Genomic DNA, 22,460 nt, shown 5'->3' on the forward strand with positions numbered 1-22,460 from the left:
GTTTTGTTCCGTCTATTAATCCAGCTGGTGGGCATGATGTTGATCCCTCCACTTCCATTCTTCATTCTCGCCCTCCTCTGCCAAATGCTCCACGTCCCTCTCCCCGGCGTTCCCGACATCTGTTCTCAGCTGCTAATGTCCAATCAGACATCCAACCTGCACCTGGCCCCTCCCCTCAGCCTTCGCCCAGGTCTAAGCGGACGAAAATAACCAGCACTGCCCTTTCAGACACTCCTGTGTGTGACTCTGTAACTAGTCCTCCTGAAACGCAGGCCACAGAAAAGCCTCCCCCAGTTCAGAGTGCCTCCTCTGCCTCTTTGCTCCCTGAAAATTCAGCAACATCCAAATCTTCCTGTAATACGTCTCCAGCTTTTGCAGAAACTTCTTCACCTCTGACCTCAAATACACCCCCAGCTCTGTCTTCAGAGCTGCTCAAGCTTCCCCATTCTTCATCACCATCACCTAAAACAGCAATAACATCCTCATCCATGTCTTCTCCAACCACATCTCTCATTGTATCCACTGCTGTGACCCATAAGCCAATCTCAGCAGCCTGCCAGCTTCCTGCTCCCAAATTTACCTCCCTCCAAAGACCCGCTCTGCCCCACGAGAATCAGTCTGTTCAGCCTCCTGTCACATGGACCCTCTCTCAGCCCCCTTCTCTGCCCAGAATCTTCCAGGCAGGGCCAGGTAAAGCTAACAGGAAGCAGGCTGGCATACACACTGCAAAAATGCAAAAGTAATTTTGATCTAGTTTCCAGTGCAAATATCTTACTATACTTGAAATAAGACGAAACTAACTTACAAGTAACTTATCAGCAAGAAAGAAGAGCCTGTTTCGAGTGAATTATTCCTTAATTTTGATGAAAAGTTGTGTTTCTATTGGCAAATAGAGGACATTTTTCCCATGTTATAATTGAAATAATCTGTCTATTGAACTTGTAATTAATATTAAGAAATTATTTACTTAAAACAAGCTCCTATTTCTTGCCAAAAAGTTACTTATAAGTTAGTTTTGTCTTATTTCATGTGTAGTAAGATATTTGCACTAGAAACTGGATCAAAATTACTTGGTAAGATTTTGTGTTTTTGCAGTGCAGGCATGCCTCATACTGTCAGCTGCATGTTGTTATTAGTGTGGTGGTCTTGTGAAATGCTTTAAACTAGTGGGGTGGGTTTGTTTGTGGACTGTGCATGATGATTGATAAAAATTGTTAAGTTTTATATTTAAATGTTTTATCGGTGATGTTGTGTTTCACCCAGGGAGTGGATGCACCTACTTGAACTCATCTTTTTTTCTGTCAAAATTCAAAACTCTGACTAATTTTTGTGACTTGTGACTAAGCCTGTCACGATAACATAAGGATGCATTTGTAGTTTATTTTTTAAGGTTGGAATAATTTAAAAAGTAAAAGAAAACTAACATTTGATTTCAAATGTATTTTAGATTCAAATATATTCATACATCCTCTCATATTAAATGCCCTTTGAAAAGTTGCAGAGAAATGGAAAACTATGCAGCTGTTAACGAGCGTCTAGCTGGACATTTGTCCACCCTTCTTTACAAAATAAATACTTGAAAAAGGTTCCATCTCTTGGAACTTCAGTGCTTTTAAGCATACAGTGGTGGACAAATGTTGAATTAGTTTGAAGTTGCAGTCGATCATGCAGCTTAATGTAAACCTAAATGACATACTTTTACTTTCAGGTAAAGGTTTTTTTGGCAATGCACATTTATCACTGGCATAAATATTAGAAGCTAAATATGCATATCTTTAGCCTATTTCCAAACTTGTACACCAAATTAATTTTGTTGTTGTAATTCATTTGAGTTGCTTATTGTATGTATGACCTTTTCACCCCAAGCTCTGATGCATCCGGGCCTAAAACAATGGCTTTCGTCCCCATGTATGCAAACTTTAAGCACCAACACATCTACACACTCCAACTCAAAACCAGTAACACAAAAGTCCATCTTCTGAAGTCTTCTACAGTCTAAACAACATATTCAGTAGAAAACATTGCATGAAGGCTGCAAATGAATAGAAAACAAATGGAAATTTTAACGAAGGCAGTGAGATAGAAAACTACAGACTTTAATTATTCACTAAGTGAAATAAACATTAAAGAGTCATAAGGCAGGTGTAATTCAGAGAAAGCCAAACAGGAACCAAATAAGGTCAAACAAATGTGTATGAATGGCAGGAATAAAATATGAGGTTCAGCAAACAAACTGCACAGCAAAGTGGAAATAACCAGAAGGAAAATGGGCAGAGTTTATACAGGAGGAAGTACGAATTAATAAGAGTTCCTGTTGTTGCTGTAACCTGAACAGAGTGACTGAGCTGCTTGAATCCTCTCTAAAGTGCAGTTTAAAATAAATAGGTGGATAAAAGACATTGAAGAATGCACATGTCTACATATCCGCATATTGAAATAGAACATGAGTCAGATTAGCTGCACTTACACTGAGATTAAATCTCAGTGTGAAGGATTCTATTTTCCAACTAAGGTTCATTCTGAAAGGTATCAATTACAGTAGATTTTATTTATGGGTATATGTAAAAAAATAGAAAATTCTGTATCTTTTTCATTTCACTTTAAATCTGAGCTACTTTGTCTTAGTCTGCTATGGAAATCCAAATAAAATACACCGTTTGTATCTAAAAAGGGGTTGTAATATTTTTATTTTTTTGCACTGTAATGATAAAGATCCCTTTAACTGATAAAAAAATGCAGCAAACACTGTAATTTTTTGAACAGTAACTTAACTTTGAGAACCACCGTAAGCAGAGCTTTTAACCTGTCCAGACTAGTGGATTTTAAATGAGAGGTTGCAGCTTTTGATTTGTGTTTTCCTAACCTTAGGTTACAAAATCAGTAGAGGAAAAACTAAAGAAGAATGAAGAAGAACTCTTCATCCTGACTGAGCTTACTGTGTAATGTTCTATCTTTTTAGAGGATTTGGGTTTTATTAAGTCAGGTAACAGAAGGAAACTAAGGCTGCATCATTCCTACTTCTGAACACAACCTCTTGGAGATCAGAGCATTGCAAACATAATGAAAAAGCAGAACAAGTTTTCACTAAATCTGAAAAAAGCAAAGGTTCCATCTGTGGTTTCTAAACTGCATGTTTGTTTTCCATCCATTTTCTTTTTTGCTTTTTGTCTTAAGTTTCTGATTTATCTTTTTCTGACTGCTCCTCTTTCTGCTGTCCTTTAAGCTCCTACAGTGCACCAGCAGCGCCCCCAAGAGGTTCAGATCATAGATGATTCTGCTTCAAGCTCTGGTGTGTCTTTTCTCTTTACTGCTTATCCAGTTCATCCCTATATTATTTCATTTTTACTCTTGCCTCCTCTGTCATCTTCCCCCCTGCACATCAGGCCGTTCCCACGTTTTCAGACCGCAGGTTGTGAAATCCTTCGCACGCCCCACCTCTCCCTCTCCTTTATCCACCAATTCTTCTCCGCTTTCATCATCATCATCATCATCATCATCTCTCCCTAAATGCCCGCCCTCTGGCTCAGGTAACCATTGTGTTGGGGCTACCTCACTTCCAACATGTTTTCTACCCCCTTCTGCATCCTCCTCTGTTAGTTCCTCTGCATATGAGTTTTCTTTCTGTTTCCTCCTGTGTTTTCTATCTTTCCTCTTTGTTTCTGTCAGTTACTCAGGGGCTTTGGCCTACATCAGACCCCGCTCCAGCCACTGGAAACATTTCCCCCGTCCCTCTGCTGACTAGTCCAGATCTCGATGCTCTCTGTGACCCAGAGATTCCAGCTCTTTCTGCCACCCTTTTATCCTCTTCGACTTTTTTCTCCTCCTCTCTCATTTTTACTCATTCTTCACCTCCTTCTGCTCAAATCAGCTCTAGTCAAACAGGTACACCAGCTTTTTAATAAACCTCTCTCATGTATTTATTTATTTGTATCAGCTTTGGGTAATTTGAAATCTTGCTTTTCTAACTCTAATGATTTTTTCCTTGATTTCTGTCTTTATAGGCTCATCGGTCTCTGTCCCTCTGGTAGCTAAAGAGACAACTGTAAGTCCAATGAGCCAAGACAAAACGTCTCCTACCAGTAAACAGACAGACACAAACAGAAGAACATTGGAAGAGCCAAAGCTGATTACCGCAGAGAGCAAAGCTGGAAAGACCAGGTGAGTTCAGAGCTTAATTTAGCGTCTTGCTTTGGTTCTTTTAGTCTGTCGGGTCAGAGGAAATTAATCTGTCAACAGTGAACAGATCTTAAAAAGAAAGTGTATAGAAATGTATTATTATGATGTTGTATTCAGGCTAAAAGAAGAAAACCTAGGGGAAGTTTTGAAATCTTCACATTTCGTCATGTTACAACCTCAAAGTCACTTAAAGTCATGCATAATTGGGATGTAAAAGGAATGATTGATGGTTTTTAAAACTTTGACAAGCAACAAAAGCCTCAAAGCTTTTGGGATATCTCTACCCTTTTTATACACCTTACTCCAAAAGTTTCTTATTAGCAAAAGGCAAAAGTTAGTATAGACTGGAAGCAGATCGTCTAATGATTCTCACAGATTCCAGATATTTCTTATTTCCCCTGCATTTCTTTTGGAAAAATCTAAATGAAATATTTTTTTCAGCAATTGATCTACTGTGCTACATCCAGATTTGTGCGGTGCATATATAATAGTTGCCCTGTCAACAGACTATTACACTCACACTGTGAATCTTTACAGCTTCTTCAGTGTTGCCACAGGCTTTGGAGGAATCTTTGTTGGACAACTTCAGGCCAGGTTAAAGTGCTCCCCGCCTGACATTTCAGTTCATGCCTTGGTAGATTTGTAGTTGTGCCTTTCTCTTCCATTTTTCAGAGAATGGATTGAAAAGTTGTTGAAAGCTTAGAATAGCGTTTTTTATCTAAACCTGCTTTAAACTTGTCTTCTTCAATTCAAATTCAGACGACATTTTTCAAAAAAATTTTGGGTAAAAACCTTTAAATATCATGCATTGTTTTTCGTTTACCTCCCAATTATGTACTGCATTTTGTTGGTCTGCTACCAGAAATCCTAACACAATACATGTCTATTTGTGGTTGTAATGTGACAAAATAAAATAAAAAAGTTTAGAAATACATTAGCATGGTGCTCTGTCTGGAAAATGTGAGAAGGGCTGTTGTCTTTGGAAGGTTTTTGAACATATTTTACCTTCCATTATTATTAATTGCTTCAGCAAAGTATTGACCTAGAATAAACATATTATATTGGGAAATATTGATTTATCCTTCATACTCTGTCCAGTGGTCCAATCATACAAAAACTATTACTAAAAAACAATAATTTACCCAACATATCTGTGATGGAGTAACATGATCCATTTAGACCATAAATTCTCTTAAATAGTTTTTAAAGTGTTTTCTGCAATGCTACATAATTGTTTTACAGAATTTCCTGAATCCTGAAAAATATTGAAACTTTCATGGACTCATGTAGTTAATAAAACTATGCATGCTTTGTGACTGTAGAACTGTTTCTAGAACAGATTTTCCTTTAGCAGATGTCAGTATTTAGATGATGATCAGTCGACTTGATTAATCACTGAGTTGGGAACAGACTGCATTTATGAAACTTAAAACTAAGACAATACTTTCGGAGTGGAAAGGAAATCTTTAAGATTCAGTTATTTTCAGTTACATATATTTTATTTCTTTAATCGTTTTTATCTGAAATGAAGGTAATCATGGAGGATTAAACTTCCTGCATGTAAAGTGACTTTTTTGTTGCATGCCAACTACTAATCTACTAACAGCGATGAAACATCATGATGGACAAATCCGACAGCATTCTCTCAGTTTCCCCATCATGACTGTGAAGCCCTGCTTGGTTTGTTCTGCTCAGATCACATTTGGCTCAATGTGTGCTGCTGGAGTTATTTTCACTGTGTGACTTTAATGTTTTACAATAATTATGTGTTATTTATTAGTTTTTATCCAGTGACAAAAAAGAGCTATACTTGATTTTTTATTTAAATAAGTTAAAACTCTGAAATTTGAAAATTGTGCAATTGCTTAAAAGTTTTAGAAAATATAAAATTTGTAATCCAGTAAGGAAAGTTCTGTTAAATAAAAATATTAGGGTTAATAAATTGCATATTCAGACATGTATATGTGCTACATATGTTTTAATATTTTTTTTATTTGCATGTAGGAAGGATTTGTCATGTGTGCAGTCACTGTCCCTGTTTTGAGTCTTCATGTTAAGAAAACCTTTTAATCAAATGAAAATTTTCTCGTTAGCGGCTGATATTATTCTACTGTTCTTGATAGGACAATGTGCAAACTCACTTTTTATTCTACTGTGTAACTCCAAATGAAAACATGTTACAGTGCATGGTTGCATACGACCAGGTGTGCTTCCAGAAAATTTCAGTGGGTGGTTAGAGGGAATCCATTGATAATATTTGCACACTAAAACCAAAACCAATATAAGGGCTGCCTCTGCCCTTATTGTTGCTGTACACTGCTGGTAAGCTGACTGAAAGCTACTTTACTTTTACCTCACATAAAAAGAAAGAAAAATATGGCTGTTTAGTAATATTTCTGGTTGTCAGTCATATGTGGAGGCTAAAGAAGCTCCATAATTGATTATGATTTTCTGTTTTAAAATTATAATAGGGAAGGTATCTATATTATTCAGCTGGTTTCAGGCTCTTTGATATAATAGCTCATGCTGATTAAGCAGCAAATATGAGCGTTACCACTGTTTCGCAATGAAAGGCAGAATGACAAAAAGGTGTATCAATTTTTTCCTATCAGATTCAAAATAAATATTACAATTATCACAGTTAATGTTAATTACTTCAGAAGCAGAATAAATTAATGTCTTTTTAAATAAAATGTTCAAAAATAAAAGACATGCTCCAAATAAATGAAGAAATTAACGTAACTCAATAAACCCTTCCCTTTTTCACATTCATATTTTTACATTTTCTTATAAAATATGCTTAACATAAGGCTGCAAAATGAATAGATTTAATGGGTCCCTTAAAAGTCCTCATTACTCTTTGGTGGTGCCATTGTTCTGATGAGGAGCAGAAGAAAGTGAAAAACATTTTCGTCTGATTCATTTTTTGTTTTGTGTGTCAACTAAAGACAAGCATGTGGTAACAGGTTAGGACCGGATTTTTTTTGACAAGTTTTATCATCACTTATGAACATTCGAACAGCCCCAAGCTAACCAAGCTGAGTGATTCCTCTTGCTGATACAAATCAAGGCTTCTGAGAAATCTCTGCCTGCAGTTTCTCAATACCTCAGTTTGCTTTGTGTGCTTCTGGTTTTGGAGCTTCCGGGTTGCTAACAGCTGCACTTCACTTCCTGTTGCAAGAATCCTCCTCTTTCTCCCTGCATTTAAGATAACCAACAGCTCTGCAGCGTGTCCTCATGCTCAGTCTCGTCTAATCACCTGTTGAGTCTGATTGCTTATATCTCTGTCCTCAGTCCTGCTCAGCCCTGCTCAGAGCTGATCATAGCCCCGCCACCTCCCTGGCCCTTTTCCTGCACTGAGCGCTCCACCTCTGAGCAGCCCTCCACCTCTGTCGTTGCTGCGTTTATCACACCTAAGCAGTCAGATGTTGAGAAAAAAACTGAATCGAAAAACAAAATCAGTGAGAGCGTTGTAAGTGATAAACTGTACAGAAAAACACTTGAATGTGACTATGAGAACAAAACACTTAACCAGAAACAGAAATCAGGGGTATTGTTTCTGGAAGAGGACAACTCTAGGTGTGATGCAATCAAAAGGTGTCCTGCAGGGTGAGTTTTTCTTATTTTAATGACAAGATCAATGTCACAAAAATAAACACAGAGTGCTTTGCAAAAGCCATCATCGCTTTTTAATTTGATCACATTATAAAAACAAACTTTACTGTGTTTTACTGGGGTTGCATGTGGAAAATGAACACAAAAAAGTGCATGATTAAGAAGTGGAATGAAAGGATACATGATTTTTCATATTTCTTTTTAACAAACAAAAATTTGAAAAGTGTGCCTTTGTATTTAGCCTCCTTTATATCACCATAAAACCTGGAGGGGACACAATATCTGGAACACAGCAGCCCCATTTTAAATCATGGTGGTGGCAGCATCATGGTGTCATGGTGTTTTTTGGAGTTATTGGGAAGATGGATGGAGATAAATACAAGGCAATGCTGTAGGAAAACCTGTTCAGGCTGCAAATTACTTGAAACTATAGTGTGGAGGTTCACATTCCAACCAACTAAACTAAAAACTATTAGATGATTCATTTATGAACTATTTTCCTGTCAGTGTTTTGTGTTGCTTTATCACATGAAATCCCTATAAAATACACTGAAGTTTGTGTTTGTAGCATTCCAAAATGTGAAAAAGTTCCAGAGCATTACTTTTGCAATGCACATTAACACAGGACTTCAGAATGTGAGGTGATGCTGACAAAGAAAACCCAAAAGTTAAGCCTTTTTATTTTATCTGTTCTGCAGTCTTGAAAGTAAAACAAATGAAAAGCCATCACTGACAGAACAGTTTGAGGGAGCAGCCGAGAAGGAGAAACAGTCAGAAATCCAAAAGAAAGAGGAGGAGAGGAGAAGGAAGGAGGAGGAAGAAAAAAAGATGCAACAGAAGCAGAAAGAGGAGGAGATGCGAAAGCATGAGGAAGAGCGGAAAAGGCTGCTGGAAGAGGAGAAGAGGAAGCTCCTGCAGGAGGAAGAGGATGCAAAGAAGGAGAGAGAGAAGAGGAAACTCGAAGAGGCAAGACTGCTGAAGGAGAAGAGAGATAAACAGGAGAAAATGAAGGAGGAAGAGGAACAGAAGAAAAGAGAACAGGAGAGGAAGCTTCTGGAGTCAGAAGCAGAAAAACAAAAACTGAAGAGAGAGGAGGAGAAACGGCAAGAGAGAGAAAGATTCATGAAGAAGATGGAGGAGGAGAAAATGAGACTCTTGGAAGAGGAAAAGACGAGGAAGATTGAGGAAAGACTTTTGAAAGAGGCAAAAGAGAAGGAACAACAGAAAATAAGAGAGGATGAAGAGAAGAAGAAACAAGAAGCAGAGAAAAGGAGATGTGAGGAGGAGGAAAGAAAGCAGAAAGAGGAGAAGAGACTGAAAGAGGCAGAGGAGAAGAGAAAGAAGGAGGAGGAAGACGAGAAAAGGAAGGCAGAAGAAAAAAAGAAGTTGGATGATGAGAGCAAGAGAAGAGAGGAAGAGGAGAAAAGAATTAAAGAAATGGAGGAGAGAAAAAAGAGAGAGGAAGAGAGAAGAGTCAAAGAAGCAGAAGAGAAAAGAAAAAAAGAACAGGAAGAAAAAGAGAGACTTTTCAGAGAAGAGACAGAGAGGATGGAGAGGAAGAAGAAGGAGGAAGAGGAGAAAAGGCGTGAAGAGGAAGATAGGAAGAAAGTGAGGCAGAGAGAGAAGGAAAGGATGCAGAAGGAGACAGAAGAGAGAAAGAAGAGAGAAGAAGAGAAGCAGGGAAAGCTGCAAGAGGAGCAAAGGAGGCTGGAAGCAGAAAAGAAAATGAAAGAAGAGAAAGAAGAGGAGGAAAATAAAAAGAAAGAAGAGCAAAAGAAGAAGCTTTTGCAGCAGAAGGAGGAGATAGAGATCAGAAAGAAAAAAGAGGAGGAGAAAACGAAAAGCCCCCCAGTCAGCATTCTGGAGGAAAACAAGTCAGATGAGGACAAGGAGAAGATGAAAACCATCTCTCCACTTGGTTTCAATAAATCCCAAACGGATGTCAAAGGTGAAACACAAACTCAACCTCCTGCTCTACGGTTCCCTCCACTGGTGAAAAACGGCATTACAGCCAAACATCTGCCTGAACAAATTTCCCTTCAGTCAGAAGAAGGAAAGAAACTGAGTGAACCGAACTCTGCTTTTGAAAAGCGGTAAGTTTCAGTAACGATGTGGAGCTGCAACCAACTGGTGTTTGCTGCTTTGTGTGGTCTGCTTCTGTGCTTACAATAAAATCTAATGATTTTACTTGTAAAATTAACTATCTTCAAAAATTAAAGCTCTCACCTATTTTGTTTCTGAGCTGACTTATTCCATTTGTATGATATTTCTTACATGTGGTGTTGTGCTTACTCTTTGCAATGAACTCTGTGGTATGGGGTTGGAAAGACTGATTCCTTTAATTAACTAAAAATAGGAATGAAGTTTTCTTTCTCTCTTTCTCTTCCAATCATCTGAACCCTCAATGCAACATAAAGTCGAGCTTTTCCGAACAAAAGAAACTCGTCAGCAGTAATTTTTTTAAAAGTAAAATATATAAGAATCATTCATCATCTTTGATACATAGTATTGCTGAAGTTTAAGAAATATTCTATTTTGCCCTGGTTTTCTATAACATTTCACAGCCTCTGTGTCACATTATATTTATACCACAGTGGAAAAGAAAAGTTCATAGAGTCGAGAAGAAAGGGGAAAAAGTATATTGTAAATTTAAAAAACAGATTAACTTTGTTAATGGATCAACATTTGGTAACCAAGTATGATTTTTTTTCCCCAATGAAAGAATGTTGTGTTCATTTCAATTTCTTCAACTTACAAATGTATTCAGTCATCCTACCGTCTACTACCAAGCATCAAGTTCTGTTCTCAAATGTCTTGCATATCTTGTGTTTGCTGTAATCTTTGACATTTTTCTGCCTGTTTCTCTTTTGTTCTCTATTTTCGTTTTTGGTTTCCTTCTTTTCCTTGCTTACTCCAGTCTGAAGCAGCCCTCTGTAGTGGAATGCTCCCTGTCAAACTCTGATACCTCAGAAAAGAAAGAAACCGCCTCGCTTCATTCACCCTGTGATATTGAATCAGAGGAGCTGAATAAAATAATGACATTAGAGGTCTTGACGCTGGCACCGCCTCCACAGAGGCTGTCTGACGCAGAGACTCCTCTATGGAAAGTCTTAGAAGGGGGAAGTTGCAAAGATACAACTGTACAAATCTCTGCTGAGGAGGGTGCAAAACCTTTGTGCAGAGGGTAAGAACTGACAAGGGAACATCTTTGTGCTTGCTTCTCTGCTTTATCCTCCCAGCCATGCTTTTGTTTGTTTAGTGTGTGATACTTTGGTTTATAGATACTGTAGTTTAAAGGAAATATGAATTAGTATTCATCTAGCTCTCTTTGTGTTGCAGTTCATCCTCTGGAGAATCTACCAAGTTGGAAACTTTGGTGACACAGCAGAACCACACAACAGCAGCAGAAGATCCAGAGACACATTTAGAAACACCAAAACCAGTTCCAGAGGAAATTAAAGAACCTGAGAGACCTTTTGTGCAACCAGTAGCCCCTTCTGAACCTTCCCCAAAACCAGCCAGAGAAAGGACAGATTTGTTGCCCCCAAAACCAAAACAAGAGCTGCAGCAGGAGAATGACATCCAGCCACCAGACAAATCACAACTGGAAGGAGAAGACAAAGAGAAACTACCTAACGCTGCTGATCAGGAGAATCTTGTGATCATTGAAGAGCCGCTTCTCCATGAAGAGAACAAACTGTGGGCAGCTATGGAGGAGACCACAGCCGAGACGGAAGCACAAAGGGGGACGGGAAGTACTGAAAGTCCTGGATTGAAGGAGGAGGAAGAGGTTGTAGTAGGGGGGTGAGTCAGTGATGGTTGCTAGCATTGAGATGCAAACCTGCACTTACTAACATCGCTCCACTGTGCTGCTTCCTAACAACAGCGAGTAACTGAAGTTCTTCTTTCCATACTACCTGTAGACATTCATAAGTGAAGGAATTTCATCTGCAAAGTAAAATAAGTGTGTATGTTTGTTTTTCTGTGTGTGTTAGCACCCAGAAAGGTGCAGAGGATGATGTGTGCATTGCAGAAGAGCAGAAGGAGACATCTGCTGGCTTTATGTCAGTGATGTTTGGGGTGTTGCACCGAGGGTGAGTCTGCCTGCTGCTGCGGTCAGATTAACTGTTGAGGTGTGCCGCTTTGCGGACTGAAATAACAATAGTGACTGAATGTTTTTGAAGCTTTTTTAAACAGATTTCTGTTTAAACACGACCAGTTATGAAACCAAACCAGATTTAAACTGCATCAAATGTAAGTCTGCAAGCAGCAGTAGCACAGCTTTATTTTATTTTCAGTATTAGTGATTTGTGAGAAAGAGAGACAACAAGACTCGAAGCAGACAGCAGTCTAGTTGTGCCTAATATTGACATTTCTACAAAAAGTCATCTAATTCTAAACTAAAATTAACTACAAATTAATTACTGTCTGTTGTGCTGTTCTGTGAACATCTGATCATATTTATGCAGAAATATGCCATGTGCTTTCCTAAACCTATAAGAGATAATCTCAGTGCTTCATTGGTGATGAATTTTCATTGGTTCTTTTGTTAAATTCTCTTATTCTGCTGAGAAAACGTTGCTCAACGACAGCTAGTTGCAGAGAACTTGCATATTTAGTTATTTTCCTCTTGAATTAGAGCTTTTAACAGCATTTGGAAAGTATTTTGATTGCTCCTGGCTGTACCAAAAGAGCAGTTCTCTCTATTAAAAATAAACCCATGTTTCCTTTGGGTTCTTCAAGCAGCATTTTCTGGAAGCAGACCAAAACAAAGTCTACTAAGAAAACTAATCAAACATGATGTCTGGCTGGTTCTCTGTCGCTGAGTTCAGCTCCGGTCATGTTGCTGGGTCATTTCAGGGTGAGCTGTGTCTCATAGTTTTCCTGTCTGTCATATTTTGCTTCTTAGCTATGAGACAATGGCCTCCATGCTGCACACATCTGCATCAAATGGTGCCAGTCAGGAGCCTCCAGCAGATAAACTACAGTCACTTACAAACACTTTTCAAAAAGATGATGCAGCGATCCGGTGCACCGCAGAGCCAGATAATGAGCCACCAAACTCTGCTGGTGTGAACATTTTACCTCCAGCAGCTTTCTCTGACTCAGCAGAAAGTCAGATGATGGTTGAAGACGAGGTCCCCAAGCCTGAACCAGCTCAGGGAGCAGTAAATATGACGCACGGACTGGGCCTGGTGGCAAGTCTGCGACTGGCAGCCAGCGAACAAGAGAAACAGAGAGAACTGGAGATGGAGAGACGAGAAAGAGAGGAAATGGAAAACCGTAGAAAGGCTGAAAGGGAGAAAGAAGAGCGGGAAGAAGCTGAAAGGCAAGAAAAAGAAAGACTTAAGAGAGAAGAGGCAGACAGGATTGAAAAGGAAAGATTAAAAAGATGTGAAGAAGAGAAGAAGGAAAAGGAGAGACTGAAAAGATTAGAGATGGAGGAAAAAGAAAGGCTAAAGAGAAAAGAGGCAGAGAAGAAAGAAATGGAAAGACTAAGGAGGAAAGAGGCAGAGAGAAAAGAAAGGGAAAGAAAAAGAAAAGAGATGGAGAAGATAGAAAAGGAAAGACTGCAAAGAGAAGAGCAAGATAGTAAAGAAAGAGAAAGGCTAGAGAGAGAAGAGATGGAGAAGAAGACCATTTTTTTCAGGCAACAGAGGAAACTTGCTGATGAGACAAATGAGGAAATACATAAGGAAGAAAATGCAGAGATGGAAAAACTCATGAAGGGATGGGAGAATAGAGAGGTGAAAACTCCTGCCGGTATTTTATTTGTTCAGAACCAAGAAAAAGGAAACAAAACTCCATCAAACTCCTGGCCGCCTCTGAAGAAGGCAGAGCTGGATGATATCGCATATGACGAGAGGCTACAGGGAAGCAATGAGAAGCACAAATCTGACCCCAAACCAGCCAGCAACATCATCCCTGTTTCTGCAAGTACATGTAGGATGATTGATAACAAAGCCAAAGACTCTGTGAGCGCTGATGTGAAGGCACAGCACAGTTCCAGTCTGAGAGCAACCAAGCAGGGTGCATCCAGACCTAAACACAATGCCATCCCAGTGTGGCTGCGAGAAGAGGAGGAGGAGGAAGTAGAGTATGAAACGGGACAGGAAGATCTGGGCTCCATCTGGCTGGCTGAGCTGTATATGGAAGGAGAAGCAGGGCGAGTGAGGGGTAAGGGAGGGAGACATAGCAACAGAAATGGGTGAGTAACTTGGCTGTTGTCAGAAAGATCTCCTTGTTGCCTGCTGTTATTCAGAGAGAAGTCTGAAGCATTTGTGGATGTTTCCTCATAACAACGTCCATCTCCTAGAACATTTACTAACTTAAGTTCATTGCATACTGAGGATTTGGGTGTTCTCTGTTAACTTTTTCTTATGACAGAATGGTGTCTGCATGCATTTATCAAGATTAAGTTATTAATCTCTATAATTTATAATAATTTCATATACATCCATTATAAAACAAAATGTGTGCTTCTCTTGCATAGAGGATATCAGTAAAGTATGGTTGGGAGGCGATCAGCACACCTCTCCAAAGCAGACTCCATGGTTAGCGATCCCTATCCATTAGGCTACATGCTAATGGGTCGTAGTCTGCAGCACAATCCAGTGTTGTGGGATTTTTATCCACCACAGCATCATGTAGGATATATGAATTTCACAGCACTATCACTACATTGTTGTCCAGAAGTTAGGATGCTAGTTTCCAGCATCAACACAGGCTAATATAATATTGCTTACATGTTTTTGTTATTGATGGTCGTTTTAAATGTTGTGAGATGCATTTATTGTTTAAGCCTTGTAGCATGGCTAAATAGGTGTATTAGCATGGTTTTAGTCTCTGGTGCTGCAGATTAGCAAAAATCTGGCATTTTTATGAGGATATTTTTTGTCCATTATTGTTCTGGGAGCCTTGAAGATCATTTTAAACTAACAGCTTCTGGGTTAAATAGCAAAAGCCATTTGAAAGATTCTTAAGTTTTGTGCTTTTTCACTTGGGAGCATCAAAGTGACATCTCTTCTGCTGCTTGGATATGGCGAAGCATGCTATTAATGCTTGCTATGTTAGTCATACCTGGGACAGGCGGTACATTTAGCTTTGAATTCTCCCATTTTTATCTTTAGCCCAGACCACCCACTTCCCGCTGTGGCCCTGAAGCCTGCATCAGCCCCCTCCTCTGAACAAGGCTCTAGTCTCAGCTTTGATGTGAAACAACAAAATAGACCTCACAGTCAGCCTCCTGACCATCGTTTTATGTCTCACATGAAGGAAACAACACAACAAATTTCAGACCAACAGCCAGTGAAAAAAAGGAGTGATGGAGCACTTACTAAAATTGATTATGATGTAAATGTAACAGAGTTTGCTCAACCTTTGGTGGTGTCTAAACCACCCAGTGGCATAAGCATCAGTAAGGTGAACGAGACAAAAATGCCTGTGAATTTACATGGGAGTCCTGAATTGAAGTCTGAAGATGACCTGAAGATCCCCAGTTCAGCCAACAATCTCTTCAAAGAGCAGCAGCTCCAAGAGGAGGAAAGACTTTTACTGGCTAAGATTCGACAGATGTCAGGCGACATGTCTCCGGTCAGTGGGCCTCGAGCCATGAAAAGACTCATTCCCACTCCTGGTGATATTGACATTGATGTTATGGAGAAAGGAGTCCCTTCAAGCCCCCCCACTGACACCACTGCTCACATTCAGCTCTCCATCATTACCTGCTCCAATGATCTGCAGGAAATAAGACTAAATGACACGGAAGAGCCACTTGTAGAGGAAGAAGCGTAAGTCTGTAAACCTGCGCTGCTCTCTGAAATCACCTCTATTATATAGAGTTGATGACTAGAGAGACTTTGGTTGTCTTCTAGTGTATCTACTTGTAGCACATTGCAACAATTTATTTTAACTGTCGTCATGTCAGATTAATTGTTTCACTGTCCTAAAATTAAGGAAAGAAAATAGTAGACATTTTATTTTTGTCTTTTCACGCGTGAAAATGACTTGGTATATTCCTATTTTCATGCTTTATTTTTTGTGCAGATTGGTAATTTTGGCCTTTTTTGACTGATAAAACTTTTGTTCTTTATGCTGTGTACTTAAAACATATTTTTTTCACATTTTCATGTATTTATTTCATAGTGTATATCTGGCTTTAGGCAACTATAATGCCAAGTCAGAAGAAAAATTCAGAATGCTTTATGAATTTTACGTCACGTTGTCTAAGAATCCCATCATTCTTCATTCGTCTTCATCAGCTTGTTCAGCTTTTTCATCAATGCATGACTGCATCTCTTTTGCTTGTATCTCTGGTACCTCCTTACAGCGGGTGGATTCTTCCGTTTCTTTTTTTTTTTTTCAGATCTCTGTCCCATCTGTTCATCATCTGCCTTCTGTCTTGTTGCCTTCTAGGTCAAAGCACAAAACAACCGACGTATCTGATGGTGGACCGGTTAAACAATCGTCTCATTCCAAAGACACCTCCAGTACACACACCGTCATTTCCTCACTTCAGTGTGAGATCAATAATTCTCGGCTTCCAACATTACAAGAGGAAGAAACCCCCGAGCTCAGGACCACTGATCCATTTGCAGAGGTCACAGAGGAGGTCAATGGGAAGGATGACACTGAGGTAAATGGATCATAAACAGACACTCAAAAGAGCTTTAATAAGCCCATAATTAAAACTGAATTGCTTGTTTATTCTGCTTTTCCTCAAGGACCTTGTGAACTCTAGTCAGTCATTGCTCCAGTGGTGTCAGAGCATCACCAACAACTACAAGGGTGTAAAGGTCACAAACTTCAGCACGTCCTGGAGAAACGGCCTGGCCTTCTGCGCCATACTGCACCACTTTCATCCAGACAAAATGTAAAGCATTTCTACACTATCACTTTTGTTAAATCTCTTCTTTGAATGCACAGTTCATGGTTTAAATGGCTTTCATCTGTCTTAAATAAATTTTATTGTGCTTCTGCTTTTACCCCATCAGAGATTTTGAATGCTTGGTTCCTCATGACATCAAGTTAAATAATAAGAAGGTGAGAATGGCATCCATTCTTTAGTCCTCTGTGTAATGAGTGCAACCACTGCACTTAGTGTGTTAGTTTTTGAATCTGCTCTAAGGCAAAGGAAATTTAAAGCTATAATTGAAATTGAACTGAAGATAAATACATGCGACATCTCTCTGATTTTTACCTCTATAAGATGAATGTGCAATAAAATGCATGTAAGTTCATAACATGACAAAATGTATAAAGTTCTATACTAAATTTTGATATACAGAGCTTTTTTACTTTGATTATTATTAATGACAGTTACGCTGCCCATTTTATCCGTTGTTTAACCTCAGGCATTTGACGGCTTTGAGGCGCTGGGGATCTCTCGTCTGCTGGAACCGTCCGACATGGTTCTGCTGTCCGTCCCTGACCGGCTCATCGTTATGACGTACCTCAGCCAAATCCGCTCACATTTCACCAACCAGGAGCTGAGCGTACTGCAGATCGAGCACAACAGCAGCCAGTCCAGTTACGGGCTCGCTCCGTCTGGTCCCGCTCCCACCAACGTCGACGCCGCCGCCTTCTGCATGGCCAGGCTGAACGAAGGTGTGAGTCTAGAGGAAGGAGGAAGCAGTGCCTTGGTGGTGCCACCACCCAGAACCAAAAGGACTATTAAAGGTGCATTTCTCATTTTGTGAAGCTTTTACTTATTAGTTTTTGCTTGTTTCAGCCTCCTAACTTCAAAAGAGTGACGGCTGCTGCCTTGTTTTCTTTACGTCCTTATCAGTGCCTTTAATTTTTGCTGAGTAATTTTGAAAGAAGCCTCATTACGTGTTTCCTATTGCATAAGATTTATTAGAGTTAATTTCTTATATCTTTCGAAACTGAAATCTAAACATGTGTAACTTGGAATCTCAAAACCTTTGTCAAAGTTTATGGAAAGGACTAACAAGTATATGAATGCCTTTTCTTGACGGGTAATCAGACATCTCATTGCTTTCGTTATCTTTTTGTAGCGGAAGAAACAAGAATCCCAGTTCCACCCCCGAGATCGGTTACCAAAGCTGCCAAATATGAACAGGTCACACTTCTTGTCATCAAATGAAAACTCTTCAAACAATATGCGACGTCTATTAGTGTATTATATTTTGCATTTGCAGGATGAAGATGCTTTATCTCCTACTGAAAATGCTAATGACTCAGGTAGGTATTATCTGGATTGAGTCTTGCTAGCACCTAAAATTCTGGATATTTCTTCCCACTTTTGACTGGATTATTATTTTTTTTTTTTGCTGCTCAAGATTTAATCTGTGTTTCTGTGTTTGCAGAGCTGCAGAGTGCAGTTGACACCCAGCCTCCTAAACAAGAAGAAACTATGGTCAGTTTTGTGTTTTTTATTTTTATTTTGCATAACAACAGCCCTCTATACAAAATCACAATAAATATCTCCACTGCAGAATAAATTAGTTTTCTCCAGTGCTTCTGACTTCCCTCTAATCTCTGACTGCCCTTTTTCTTGTCGTCACTTTTCTTCTTTTCCCCTTCTTCTCCTCTCCTCATGGCTGCCGGGCCATTTTCATTTTTTTGTTTATTTGTATTTGTGTGTGTTTGCATGTTGTGTACATGCATGCAAATGTGTGTGTGTGTGTGATGGGACTTGTGGTCAGCACCTGCAGGACACCAGTCAGTACGTCTTGAGCGAACTGGCGGCACTGGAGACAGAGCAGAAGCACATCGACAGCAGAGCGGCAGTCGTGGAGAGACGATTGCGAAGCCTCATGGAAACAGGTTGGTTTATTTTTTAAATTCTTTCTAAGAGAGGTGCGAGTGTTCAATGTTCTGTTTTTCACAATGCAGGAAAAGGTTTTAATTTCCAGAACTCTTACATGAATTTACAAATTATTCTCTTCTGTTTGCAGGGAGTGATCGTGATGAAGAGGAGAGATTGATCCAGGAATGGTTCACTTTGGTGAACAAGAAGAACGCTCTGATACGCCGACAGGACAACCTGGAGCTATTGTAAGCGAACTGAAAATACACGTTTTATATTGTAAACATTGAGTTTATTACAATCCCCTAATTTCTGACTGCTCTGCAGACAAGAGGAGCAGGATCTGGAGAGGAGATTCGAACTTCTCACCAGAGAACTACGAGTTATGATGGCTATAGAAGGTCAGTGTTTGGTGGAAGTTTTATTATATCTATGGATCTGTGTCTTAGGCACTGAAAACAGAGTTCAGGGTAAACAGAAGATTAAATACACATGTACACATTTAGAATAAGTTATTCATAGCTAAGATTTGTAATTTTGACTAAATTTTGATTGGTGAACATGCAAAAGTCATGTCTGTCTCTACATAAAATGCTTGCATTTAGGGTTGTTCTTTGCTTGTGAAATTATTGGTGAAATGTAACAAACTAGTTTTTTAAGTCATGTTTGTCAGAAATGCTGTGGGAAATGGTTCATATTTTTGTTTTTAACTTGCAGAAAGAGAAACTTCTTTGTTATATTAAATCAAAGAGCGAAGCATGTAAAAGTAATCGTCAGACATAATCTTGTTTTCAGATATCTAAAGCATTAATAAAGAAGTACCATTTGACATTTTGCCGTATGTTTCACAGACTGGCAGAAGACATCGACTCAGCAGCAGAGGGAGCAGCTGCTCCTTCAGGAGCTGGTGTCTCTGGTTAACCAGCGCGATGAGATCATCAGAGACATCGACGACAAAGAGAAACGGTGAGTGGATGCTTTCAGTACAACTAGAAAAAGTCAAACAAACATGCAGCGTTCTACACAATTATTGACCACATTTTAGGTAAATAGGTTTACAAAAGGAATTTACTTTTTTGGAGAATGATCCTAAGACCGTTCTGCTTTCTGAATTTCTCTAAAAATGAACTTTGAAAAGTTTTTTTTTTCTTTAAAATACTTATTTATTAAATAATCAATTTACTTTGAGGCCTTTTACACATTTTTACCTAGAGAGCCGTTCCTTTTGTGTAGCTCAGTCATCTCTGTGATTTTATCCCTGATTATTGAGAAATTGTTTGTACTGAACTGATGTTTTTGTGTTTGCAGTGCTCGGGAGGAGGACGAGCGGCTGGAGCGAGGTTTGGAGATGAGGAGGAGGAAATACAGCAATAAGGACAAATGTGTGTTACAGTGAAAAGGACAAGCACAGACTGCAGTTGTCATTGAATCCCAAAGTCCCCAAAAGTATTTTCTTTGAATGTTAAGAAAAAAATGAAACTACAAAGATATCTGTAGGTTTTCAAGTGCCTTTTCCCTCCTAGAAATGTTCCCTAAGTCTGAAGCTGGAAATTGTTGCCTGGATGTAATGTGTGTGTTTTAGTGGTATTATGTTGGTTTCTTTAATCTGTTCTTTATTTATTGAAGACATGTGTCATTTTGTCATACATTTATTGCATTTCTGGTGTTTTTCATGTGTTGTGTACATTTTTTTTGGACATTATTCAGTATTCACACACCAGCTGGTCCTCTGCTTATTTTTTATGTTGTGTGTCTCCTGTGCCTTAATAGGAAGTTTTCGATTTATAGGCCAAAAAGCACCAGAGAATCTATCTGCTCAGGAGTCAAGTATGCAAAGAGATATGTTCTGTTGCAGGTGACGCTTTTGTCTTTTCTGATAGTTTAAAAAAAAATTTAGTATGTCAAAGCAATTCAGAAATTAGTATATTTTGTGATTATTCGAGCTGGACTCAATTCCACAAGGTTTTCAGTGCAGAATGGTTATTGACGCTTAAAGTGGTAACGCATCTTAAAATGTATCTTTTAATGTCGGGCCCTGGTGATTTAAGTCATCTGCAGCTTCTTTGGATGTTCTCATCTTCTTGACTGGTGTAAGTTAAAAAGTTTTGGTATTTCTGCATAGTTTGATGAATGCGTGCATGGTTTTTGATGTGTGCAGTTAAAACGGTACCTATCATTCAGTATGTAGATTCCAAATGTTGATTTCCATATTTATGACTGTTTTATTCATGAATGACAAATAAAATAACGTTTAAAAAATAGCTAGAGATGTGCGAAGTCTTTTTTTTGTGAGGTACACCACAATGCTCCGGACATAAATGTATTTTATGTACGAATCAATGTAACCAAAGCACAGACTGTAGAAATAGATAATAGTAATAAAATCGGCCTACAGAAAGTTCACATTACTGTAATATGTTCAATTTTGTGCAAACCATCTCATTTAGGGAAATAGGAAAACGGTGACCTAAAAACCAGCCAGTCACCATACATACATTGGGTGAGAATAATTACTGGATAGTCCCATGGTACCTGCAGAGACACACTGCTCGGGAAGGGTAATCCATTTAAATTACTTTTGATTGATTAGCTCAAACATCTCACCTTTATGGAGCTTTATGAAACAGCAGCATCTACCTCACAAGATCCAGCTGTGTGCAGCTGCCACACAAATACAGGAAGGCCTGTTCCATTGTAGGCCTGCAACCCAAGGCCTGCAATGGAAGTATTTACTTAAAAAAGATATTAGTGTCTTAGAAAACGTTCTAAACCTTTATTACATGCTGTTTTTATTTTAATTATGTAAAGTACTTTGAAATGCCTTGCGGCTGAAATGTGCTATACAAATAAAATAAGATTGATTGATTGATTGATTGATTGATTGATTGTTCTATTATTCAGGAATGAATTTACTTTAAAATCTGTCAGAATTTGAAAATTGCTCCTTCTATAAGACTTGGGCTTTAACATTGATTTTTCCGATGTTTCCGACAAATCATTGGAGAATTTTCTTGCCTGTGTTCTTTGCCTCAATGTTGGCTGGTAAGGCAAAAATGACTCAAAACATGTCTCAGGGTAATGCATTGAGTTCCACTACCTCAGCCATTGTAACAATGGCTTGACAAACAATGTTTGTCGGAGTTTCGATCTACTTCCTCATGGGAGCCGGCGTCACGTCAATCATGCTTTGCCTACTACAGGAAATACAAAAGTAATACCTGTCAAGTCTCCCGTTTGGGCCGGGAAACTACCATTTCCTACCTCCCTTTCCCGCTTGAAGCTCATTGAAGCTCTTTGTAAATACTGTATTTAGTAAAGCATTGTGCATATTGTGTAGAGTCTGCCTATAGTGCTCGTAGAGTTTAATAAGTTTAGTTACACTTAACTTATTGACGCAACATTGCATTTCCTTCTGAAGAACAGGCTACCGTTACCATTAGCTACCATTGAGGCCTACGCGGGTTATTGAGAGACTTTTGAGTGCTATGAGTGCTTGACTGGTTATTTCACTTTTGGAGCTTTTTACATTTCATGTCCGACTAGGTATCACCAGTAGATTTACTACGAAGTATATTCACGTAGTGGGACACACAGAAGTGTTTTAGATTTGTATGATAGTGCTTTCATGCGAGCTCCCTGGTGGTCTAGTGGTTAGGATTCGGCGCTCTCACCGCCGCGGCCCGGGTTCGATTCCCGGTCAGGGAACAGTTCTTTTTCGTTATAGAAACTATTACTTTATGAAAGATTACATAATGCGGTGAGATTATTATTATTATTTTAATCTATGTCTTTCTATTGCGTTTTAGTTAATCAGCTTCTCTGCACTAGGATCTTCTAATCTAATCTGACATAAAGGATCAAGCTTATCCATTCGAGCATGTTGACCCTGTGCTACTTT

At 39.0% G+C, this 22,460-nt stretch overlaps 1 protein-coding gene and 1 non-coding gene across 9 annotated transcripts in view; both read left to right on the top strand.

Moving 5' to 3' along the window:
• Positions 1 to 20,821, top strand: part of ehbp1l1b (EH domain binding protein 1-like 1b) — a 30,294-nt gene extending 9,473 nt beyond the window's left edge. For 2 of the 8 annotated variants that reach the window (XM_015022991.1, XM_015023006.1), the window contains 15 exons: positions 4,002 to 4,158; positions 11,131 to 11,595; positions 14,922 to 15,581; positions 16,207 to 16,426; positions 16,515 to 16,663; positions 16,785 to 16,833; positions 17,145 to 17,469; positions 17,808 to 17,872; positions 17,952 to 17,994; positions 18,120 to 18,169; positions 18,459 to 18,579; positions 18,711 to 18,810; positions 18,890 to 18,963; positions 19,414 to 19,528; positions 19,871 to 20,821. In XM_015022991.1, coding sequence (XP_014878477.1) covers positions 4,002 to 4,158; positions 11,131 to 11,595; positions 14,922 to 15,581; positions 16,207 to 16,426; positions 16,515 to 16,663; positions 16,785 to 16,833; positions 17,145 to 17,469; positions 17,808 to 17,872; positions 17,952 to 17,994; positions 18,120 to 18,169; positions 18,459 to 18,579; positions 18,711 to 18,810; positions 18,890 to 18,963; positions 19,414 to 19,528; positions 19,871 to 19,958 — 2,681 coding nt within the window. In that variant the 3' untranslated portion in view covers positions 19,959 to 20,821. Of the gene's footprint in view, positions 1 to 24; positions 691 to 3,223; positions 3,290 to 3,383; positions 3,528 to 3,666; positions 3,883 to 4,001; positions 4,159 to 11,130; positions 11,596 to 11,786; positions 11,886 to 14,921; positions 15,582 to 16,206; positions 16,427 to 16,514; positions 16,664 to 16,784; positions 16,834 to 17,144; positions 17,470 to 17,807; positions 17,873 to 17,951; positions 17,995 to 18,119; positions 18,170 to 18,458; positions 18,580 to 18,710; positions 18,811 to 18,889; positions 18,964 to 19,413; positions 19,529 to 19,870 lie in introns of all 8 variants that reach the window. The other 6 variants (XM_015022950.1, XM_015022959.1, XM_015022968.1 and 3 more) reach the window with 6 other exon arrangements.
• A 1,374-nt stretch (positions 20,822 to 22,195) lies between these two features.
• On the top strand, positions 22,196 to 22,267 carry trnae-cuc (transfer RNA glutamic acid (anticodon CUC)). The gene has a single exon. It is a non-coding gene; the product is annotated as a tRNA-Glu (tRNA).
• The last annotated feature ends 193 nt before the right edge of the window (positions 22,268 to 22,460 follow it).

This window comes from Poecilia latipinna, unplaced genomic scaffold, assembly GCF_001443285.1.
Source record: "Poecilia latipinna isolate Pla-1442-1.1 unplaced genomic scaffold, P_latipinna-1.0 Scaffold87, whole genome shotgun sequence".
In the NCBI taxonomy this organism is placed as follows: domain Eukaryota; kingdom Metazoa; phylum Chordata; class Actinopteri; order Cyprinodontiformes; family Poeciliidae; genus Poecilia; species Poecilia latipinna.